Source organism: Prosopis cineraria, unplaced genomic scaffold, assembly GCF_029017545.1.
Source record: "Prosopis cineraria cultivar Desert tree isolate PC_DT_omini unplaced genomic scaffold, ASM2901754v1 PC4, whole genome shotgun sequence".
NCBI classification, from domain to species: Eukaryota; Viridiplantae; Streptophyta; class Magnoliopsida; order Fabales; family Fabaceae; genus Prosopis; species Prosopis cineraria.
In genome coordinates this window covers 41,298,344-41,307,920 of record NW_026555335.1, presented here as the reverse complement: position 1 = coordinate 41,307,920, position 9,577 = coordinate 41,298,344, and the positions used below count along the sequence as shown (strand labels likewise).

Here is a 9,577-nt window from a genome sequence, read left to right as displayed (position 1 = left end):
AATAGGGAATTGAGTGGTTACCCTCGTGGAAAGCTTCTCCTTCGAAACGTAAGCTCTCGAAGGACTAGAAGGGATCCCTATTCACAATGTTACACCATGAGCTTGAAGCTTTCATCGCGTACATGCCTGACCAATCATCATTTGAACTGTTTGGCTCGACTTCCAAATATCTAAACTTTTTCACATGAGATATAATTTGATCTCTCAATTTCACTTTCAAATTACTGTCGACTAGTCTCTTACTAAATTTATAATATAAATATTCTATCTTACAGACAGAAACCTTTTGACTTCAATGTCCTCCTCCATAACTCAAATTTACAATTAACCTCCTTTCTTGTTTCTACTATAAGAACTATATCACCCGCGAAGAGCATATATTTGAGATTTTTTTTTGAATATATTCCGTCAAAACATTTAAGATTAAGTTAAACAAATAAAGATTCAAAGATGATCCCTGATGTAGTCCAATCTTTATAGAAAAGTCTTTTATTTGACCACTAAACGTTCTTATACTAATATTTACCCCCTCATACATATTTTGCATGACTTTAATATAAGTAATCCGTACTCTCTTCTTTTCCAAGACTTTCCAAAGCACTTCTCTTAATATGCAGTCATAAGCTTTTTTCAAATCAATAAAAATCATGTGTAAATTCTTATCTTTACAATGATATTTTTTCATTAAGTCCTTTAATAAATAAATTGCCTATGTAATCGATCTACCTGACATAAAACCAAACTGATTTTCAGAAATACTTGTTTTCAATCTCAACTTATGCTTAATTACTTTCTCCCACAATTTCATTATGTGGCTCCTAAGTTTAATTCCTCTATAGTTAGTGCAATTCTGAATATCCTTTTTTTATAAATAAGAATTAATGTACTTCTCCTCCACTCGTCAGGCATTTTTTTGGACTATAAAATCATATTAAATAACTTAGTTAACTATCTCACCTCTTCTTCACCTAAACATTTCCACACTTTAATAGATATACAATCAGTTTCGTTGGCTCTACCATTTGCCATTTTCTTAAGAGCTTCTTTTACCTCCTTATTACGTATTATTTGATAGAATAACAAATTTTGTTTTCCTTCACGAGTTACTAAATCCCCCAAGTTATTAGACGAACTCTCTCCATTATTGAAAAGTTTGAAAAAGTACATCTCCTATCTATTTTTAATTTTATCATCTGTAACTAAAATTATTCCCTCTTCATTCGTTATACACCTTACTTATTCTAAATCTCTTGATTTTCTTTCTTTACTCTTAGCAATCTTATAAATATTTCGTTCTTCATCTCAAGGCTCTTATAAAATTCTTCAAAAGTTTTAGAACGAGCTTCACTCGCAGCTCTTTTAGTTTCATTCTTAGCCATACGGTACCATTCCCAATTTTTTTTATTGTTACATAAATGTATGGCTTTAAAATAGTTCTTCTTATGTTTGATTTTATCTTGTACACTATTATTTCACCACCAAAACTACTTATCTCTTGGACCAGATCCTTTTGATTTTCCTAAAACTACTTTTGCAATCTCCATTATCTTTTTAGCCTTATCCTCTCACATGATATTAGCACTTCCCTGAGATTCTCAAATTCCTTTGTCCAAAAGATTCCGCTTGAAAATATCTTACTTCTTATCTAATCCTTAGTGCTACTACTTATCAACATTTTTGAATTTTACTCATAATACACACATCAAGGATAAGGACCCTATGTTTTGTTGTTATAGCATCTTCAGGAATCACCTTGTAATTTTTACAGAGTCTTCTATCTGTGTTCCTAACCAAAAGAAAATCAATCTGTGACCTTGAGGCTCTACTTTTATAAGTAATGAAATACTCATCTCTCTTCTTGTAACAAGTGTTGACAATTTTAAAATCATACACCAATGAGAAATCAAGAAAAGTTTGTCTTTCATTGTTTAGCTCTCCAAAACCAAAATCACCATACACCCTTGCATACTAACCAACCTCCCTGCCGACATGCCCATTAAAGTCTCCTCCAATAAAAATTTTTTCACTCTGTGATATGTGTTAAATCAACCCCTCCAGGTTCTCCCAAAAAATTCCTTAAAACTGACTTCTGTCCCAACTTGAGGTGCATAAGCACTAACAATATTAATAGTCTTACGTCCAACTATCATTTTCAAGAAAAAAAATTCTATATCCAATTCTGCTAACTTCTACAACGTTCTTCTTCCACTCCTTATCAATAATGATGCCTACTCCATTATGTGTGCTTACTTTTCATGTATACCAAAGTTTGAAACCTTGAATATCCTTAGCTTCTTCTCCATGCCATTTTGTTTCTTGCAAGCATAGGATATTAATTTTCCTTTAAATCATAACCCCTACAACCTCTACAGATTTACAATTCAATATTCCAACATTTCAAGTATCAAATCTAATCTTACTCTCATGGACTAACCTCTTTAGCCGCGCACGTCCAGAATGATGCAGTAGCTTTTGCTCATTTAACACTACATTTGAGTGCTGATGCAACGGCTCTAACTCACTTATCACTATACTCGAGCCATGCAGCGCATTACTTACGAGCAACAACCTAGCATTAACATTATAATGTCTATTGTCCATGTTCATAATAAATTCAACAAAGTTTTACGTTGGCTATTGATGGCCTAACACAACCCTTCTCCTTTACCCGGACTTGGGACCGACTATAAACATAGGCAACACTTTTACTATTCCTAACATGCAAATAATGTGTCTTATTTCAAATTTCTTGCAAAGCACAAGTCATGTTTGCCTTCATCTAAAGTTGATGTGAATGATTATACTTGTCCCATGTGGTGCAAGTTGTTTTATCAATATTTGTCAAATGGACTCGAGTATATTTAAATAATATTTTTTATTGAATATGTAAATTATTTAGTAAATTATTTTTTATTTTAAAAAATTGTTCTCATTTATTTAAAATAAAAATTGAATAATTTTGTCGGTGAAAATGTAAACTTAAGAATATCTTTATAATAGTCTTGCTTGAAATATGTATGCACGCGCGCGCGCACAATATTTCATAACATGCTTTCCAAAGCAGTTAAAGGATAAAAATATGCTAAAACTTTTTCTCCAATAACGTCTACTATCTTAAACTTTTTTGAAATATTTTTGCTTTAAAAGTTTCAAAAACAAAGCATTTTTACTTCATTGTTAAAAATGGTAAATGTTGACAATTAAATTGAAATTTGACCAAGAATATTTTTGTATTTTTTCCTCCATCCTTTCGTGTTTAGTTTACAATTTTGTTCTCTAGTGAATTTTTTAACTTTCTTCTTCCAATGAATGAAAATGAAGACCGAAAAACGTAGAAATGAAGGAGAGCAAAATGATAAAATATCCTGTTCAAATTTTAGTTAACGGTTAACGTTTGCGATTTTTAATTGTGGGGCAAAAATGCACTGTTTTTAAAATTTTTGAGGCAAAAATGCTCCTAAAAAAAGTTTAAAATGTTAGACACCCTTGAAAAATAAGTTTCAGCATCTTTGCTATTTAACTCTTTTCAAAAGGGATGGTTTTGCAATGAAAAGAAAAGGTGGACCGTAACAGAAAACATAATGGGAAGTGTTTTTATCTTGATATCTTTATATTAATAATAAATTTTTTAAAGGAATGGCTGTCTATTCGAGTGATAGCACCACTTTTCTTACTTGGAAAAGATAAATTTGAATTTAATGTAGACATGCTACATGTTTGCCTGGGTATATGAGTCTCATTTTTCTATTAGGGGTAAATTTTTTTAAAAAATAATAATAAAATTTATAATAAATGCAATTATTGATAAATTTATAAAGAATAAATAATACCATTTTAACTGCACAATTTTGCTGCATTGCAATGTCCAGGTTGTCTAGGTCTTATATCTACAACAATATCTATACCTGTCACATGCAAAATGAGCAAGTTCTTATCTACTAATCATCTCATGTTGCAGCACTGAGGCCTTGTTTGCATTTGCAGTTTATCCCACAAACACTGTAACTGCCTCGGAGATTGGTAATGTGCTGTGTAATAGCCTTCTATGCAGCCAAACTGGCAGAACTTTAAGCTATGTGCATAGACGACTGGTTTTGAGCTGTTAAATTGCTTTACCCACATTCCCATACTCACATCCTCCATCTTAAACAACTGCAGTGAGAATTATGCACAAAAAACATTTAGCCAAACAGAAGAAACTCCAAAAAAAAAAAAAAAGAACCCTCAACTTAGACATAAAGGGTATAAAGCATTTGGGTTCTTGGACCATAAAAAGCAGCACAGAGGGAAACATGGAACGAGGATAAGTTTACTGACCCTTAATTTATGGCTCTCAAATTCTGATACGATGTAGTGAGCAATGTCAGAAGACAGAATATAACCTGGTCCGTTAGCATATGGCGGATATCGCTCTTCTGGCCACTCCTAGCGTTGGCAAGAAAATTCTCAAATATATACATATATATAAATATATTTTAATACAAACTAAAATACTTTCATTCATTAAGGAATAAAAACAAACTGTAAAAGGAACCCCCGGGGTTTTTTTTGGGGCGGGGGGGGGACAAGCGATTATCTCTCCTCATTCGCCTTCTCCAACCAAGAAAGTGGGAGAAGACACAAAATTCAGATGTAGTGAATAGTGAATATCTAATAGGCTGTATGTGAATGTTGCAAAGAAATGCAGGACTTGGTTAAACCAACCATAATTAATTCACTTCATCATTTGGAAGCATGCTTCCACCAGTATGCTTGCTGTTCAGACAACTGACACGTAATCGTCAATTATATGTGTTTGTGTAAAAAAGCATTTTATCAATACATCATAACAAACAAGTCCTTGAATTCTTTTCCAACAACTCACTCCTCAACTCCTCTGACAAGAACACTGCAAGAAGGTTATCTGTACCTCGTATGTCACGGCCCATTTACCATGGCGCAAAGGTTTGTGGAAGTGATTCATGTTACCAATGTAAAAGCTCTTATCTCCTGGAACCTTCCTTGCTTCATTTATAACAGCATCCACTCTAACAAAAGTGTCATCATCACACTTCATGATATACGTGGCAGAAACTGTGCGAAGCTGTGAATCACGGAATAAATACAACACTCACTGAAAATTCTTAAAATTTCCATATCAATCAACAGCTCACCCCATATTCACATATGGACACCGTTTTCAACACAACAAGGTCATAATTATCCATGTACGGCACTATAACAATATCTCCAAAAAATTCTGCTTCCTTCTTTAACTCTATATTCACTTCTTCTCTTGAATGCTGCAAGAATTTCAATTCAAACATTAAGATCCTAAACTGAACGTTAGATATGGAGTTATAACCTCGAAAATATGTTAGTCATTGTTACCACTGCTACAAAGAATCGAGTCACCACTCTTGAAGACTGGATGAGATTGTGCTGCATCCATGACTTCCTTACAGCCATCCTCTCTGCAAAATGGTTTCCGGCAGAAAGGACTCCGATGAACAGTTCCACATCAAAGCCAGGGAGCGGTGGGGCACGCCATCTTCTTGAGAAGTCCAGATGCTTTTGTGGAGCAAAACTAGGATGTACTTGAGGCAGAGAGGTAGCAAATATGGCGTGGACATCAATGTCCCCACCTAAAGAAAAGCCGGTGGCATCCTCAAGAGTAAAACCCTGCTAAAATCCATGAGCAGTCTTAAGAATAAATTAAAATTCATCTTGAGGTTAAGTTTGAGGAGTATTTACTCACAGTACGATAAGGGAAAGAGGTCACATGTCTCCCATCAACATTAACATGAAAGCCCTCCATTCCAGCACTAAGAGTAAGAACAAAAAGCTTGCCTTCAGCAAATGGGAAGGGCCACTCGACCGTTACTTCTCTTGTTCGACCTATAAGTCTGTTCAACCACCATGTTGCCCTAGACTCCACTGCATGACTGTCATCATCCCGAATCCACTTCTCACACTTCACCAGTCCATCAACTTTAGCCAGGATAAGTAAGAACTCAATACGATGCAATTACAAAGGTAAACAAATGAAAACGACAGGGATGAACAACCCAATATAATTAGGAGCTACAACATAGTTTCTTTTCGACAGTTATCAATACCAAGAAGAATAGGAAAACATACTTACTAAAGACTAGAGTACACGGCTGTTATCTTTCTGTTTTTTTTTTTTAACCAACTCTGTTCTGTACATATTTCTTACTTAGTGAATTTACCTTTCCATTAAAAAAAAAAAAAAAAGACGAGAGTACAAAAGCCTGAGGCTGTAGTTAGGGGGCAATTTATGACCCGCTACTGAGAAAGGAACTAGGAAGTTCCAATGCCCTTCTAGATTATCCTCTCGTCCTAACCTTTTCCTGACATTTCCCAGCCGAAATCAGCATATTCATGCATTATTCCTACAAGCGACTAGTTTTTTGACTTTTGAGTTTCAAAGCAAAGACATTATCGCTTAGTAAAAACGGTATGACAAACCTTTCCGGTTATTATATTTTCTTTTCTCTGTTGGGAAAGGAGAATATATATCAGTTGTTACAATGCAAACTCGACTCCTTAGTCCGAAAACCAAGCATAGGAAAATCCAATCCCATTGATCATTCTTACTTTTGACTATATATATATATATATATCAGGGCTATTGTTAAGAATGGGCCAGGGGTTAATCCAAATGATGAGGCCCAAATGGTTGAGAACCCAGATACAGAGGATGACCCCAATGCTGACCTGGCTAAGAATCTTCGGAGGAGGAACCGAATCCGTACCAAATTGCGGAGTGTGCGTGAGAAATGAGAATGCAGGGAAAAGAAGTTCTGCACAGCACTGTGGAAGTGTCGAAGATTTGATGATCAATTCCCTCTGGTTATTCTCTCTGCTATTCTTCCTGGATTGACTCTCTCTTGTTGAACTTTATTTCTTCCTTGAGAATTCTTATGGGATTTAAGTTTAATTTCCGGTGACTATTTACCCTGTTTTATTTGCATTGCGATTTCTTTTCCTCTGAGATTTTGTTTTGTATTGTGCTGAGACTCATAAATTTCAGTAATTATTGGGAGAAATATTTTTCCAATTGTTGATTGTTCATATCAGCTTGTCACTTTAGGTAGCCCACAAGGGCGGACCTATCACTAAATCCAGCACAAACTAAAACTTACCGTATGCAATAGCATTTAATTCTTATATACCCAAGCATTTGAGGGTAACTTATGGGATGAGGTGTAAATAGAGATGAATAATTCAAACCATTCCCTTCTGATGTGACAAAAAGAGAGTTGAACTTTACTTAAATTTTTCCTACGCTAATTTGTGCTCATTTGCAGTGGGTATGAATGCCAAATATCAGAGAACACGTTATAATTTGTAGTTGTTTCATTTCACAACATCATTTTTATTATAAACTACCTACCTGTCTCTTCATCAGCCTTTGATTTCCAGCCGTCACACCGCTGTGCGGATCCCCAATGCATTCTGTATCGTGTGTTTTGCTCAATCACAGGCTTCCTGCTCCAATCCCCCTTCAATCTGGGATTATAATGCAAAATTCTTGGGGGATCCTCGCCATCCACTATCTTCAACCCTTGCAACTCCATCACGAACTGTGCCGCTGGCACACGATGAACTGCCCCAGGGTTGACAACCTGCGGCTTCCCTACCACTGTTATGTGGGACCCCAATGTCAGTCCACAAGGAAGGACCATGACTAGCCCCTGAGCCAGAAACTCAGAACCAGATAGAGAAATCGATGCTGGACATGACTCAGATTGATGCTCGGACTTCTTAGGGACGGTCCTCAAATTCAACGTTTCCAACTTTTCCCAAATCTTCTTACCCAGAATCCAAGCATTCTTTGCTGACTCATAAAGCTCGGACGACCCATCCCTACCCGACAAATGAAATGTATCATTGTTGAAGATCAAGCCAGACATAATTTTGTGCTCATTTAGTTGTCTATGAGTGCGTTGATCAGCATTTTGAGAAGCTTCTTCAAGAGGGAGGGTTGGAGCTTCAATTTTTTCGAAGTCCTCCTCGCTCTCCAGCCTTGGACGGTTAGTCAAGAAATCATGAGGCACAACACTAAACCTGGATTTGAACACAAGGGGGATTTCCAGCGTGACCAACATTATATACAGCAATCCAAATATGATCAGAATCTGAATGGGTCTTTGCCTGATCAATGCCACAAAAGTTTCTAATTTTTCTGTCCTACATCTCTTCATCTCTGACTTTGGCGTCATATCGTGTGCCACGGATTCCAAAATGTTATTGAGCTCAGGTGGATTTAACAAAAGCTTAGGGCAAATAATAACTACGGGAGCGAAGAGAGAGAGATGCTACGTTGGGCCAGCGACACAGTGTCATAGGAGTTGGAGGAGTCTCCGTTGGATGCCGCTGGGTGATGAAGGTGCATTTTCCGAGAAAATTATAGAAATTTCCGTTTTGGAATAGAAAATGAATGTGAAAAAACTTTAAGATGGGAACATCGATGGATTGAAATTTTGAAAACGGAATTGAATTCGTCGTAATCGCAGGAGTACCCATCAAAGCATAAAATTACACCAGATTCTTGATGCTAAAGATGAGAAGACTAAAACGTTGTTAATGTGATTTGTGATTTTCACATTTACATGAATACCTGTCATAGTTACTGTTTTCTCGGCTAATTCCGGACTCCGGATGTCTCTCTCTGCTCTCCGAGCAGAAACCGTTAAACCGTTTAGCTCACAATGAAATAAGAAAACAGATTTACCGTTACGACTTGGGATGAATTTTTTTTTTTTTTTTAGTCATCGGTTACTAATGAATTGACACATCATTGATTATTAATTTATATTTATTTTAAAAAAAATACCATAATAAGTCCTGTACTCTTTTGATTACTCATGGTTATGTAGGCAATTTTTTGACTTATGTTGATATTAAATGTCGGCATCTTTTCTTAAAGAGATTCGAACTTAAATCATTAAATTATGAAGGACGAGCCTCTTTGATTAAATTTAGTTTCAGTTGATAATAAGTCTTGTACTGTAATTATGTTTTATGTTTAGTCTCTATAATTATTTGGTTATTTTCAATTACTTTAATTTGATTGGTTGCAGCTTTAGGGATTGTTTGTGTTCTATTTTTAAAAAAAATAAAAAAAACCTATTTCAATAAGTGTTTTTGATTTAATTGTTTTTATGACTGTTCTCATTTAAAAAAAATAAAATCAAAAATATCTTAAAATTATTTTTATTTTATTTTTCTTGCCAAAGCACACTACATTTTATTATTGAAAACTATAATTAACTTCATAAATTTTTATAAACTATTATTATTAACTCCCTACGACTATTACTATCAACATATTTTTTTGTTCTAAAAATGTTTTAAAATTAATATAATCAAATAAATTTTTATTTTGTTTTGTTTTAAAATACAATTCTAAAACTTATGTTACACAAGTTTAAAAAAAATGAGAGCAAAAATTTAACAGACCTTTTTATTTTATTTTTTTATTCCATTGCTTGGAATTTCAAAAAACTTGGAGGCATTACCAATGAAGCACCAATATTTCAAAGTGCCTCATGTATTCATGTCAGTATTG

General features: G+C 34.8%; 1 protein-coding gene across 1 annotated transcript; it reads right to left on the bottom strand.

Annotated features, from left to right (window-relative positions):
- Positions 1-3,840: 3,840 nt before the first annotated feature.
- LOC129308632 (hydroxyproline O-galactosyltransferase GALT6) lies at positions 3,841-8,647 on the bottom strand. Its single transcript, XM_054949896.1, has 7 exons — positions 7,400-8,647; positions 5,738-5,970; positions 5,371-5,661; positions 5,154-5,282; positions 4,910-5,083; positions 4,318-4,425; positions 3,841-4,152 (listed from the first exon to the last, which is right to left on the bottom strand). The coding sequence occupies exons 1-7, from the start codon at positions 8,226-8,228 to the stop codon at positions 3,943-3,945; spliced, it is 1,974 nt and encodes a 657-aa protein (XP_054805871.1). The 5' UTR covers positions 8,229-8,647; the 3' UTR covers positions 3,841-3,942.
- Positions 8,648-9,577: the final 930 nt, after the last annotated feature.

Bases quoted from the DNA above. Each gene is read 5' to 3' on its own strand.
- LOC129308632 (XM_054949896.1), bottom strand. From the start codon at position 8,228: ATGACGCCAAAGTCAGAGATGAAGAGATGTAGGACAGAAAAATTAGAA. The intron at 5,971-7,399 runs GTAGGTAGTTTA...TCCTGGCTAAAG, and splicing joins AAAGGCTGATGAAGAGACAG to TTGATGGACTGGTGAAGTGT. The intron at 5,662-5,737 runs GTGAGTAAATAC...GGATTTTAGCAG, and splicing joins CCTCTTTCCCTTATCGTACT to GGTTTTACTCTTGAGGATGC.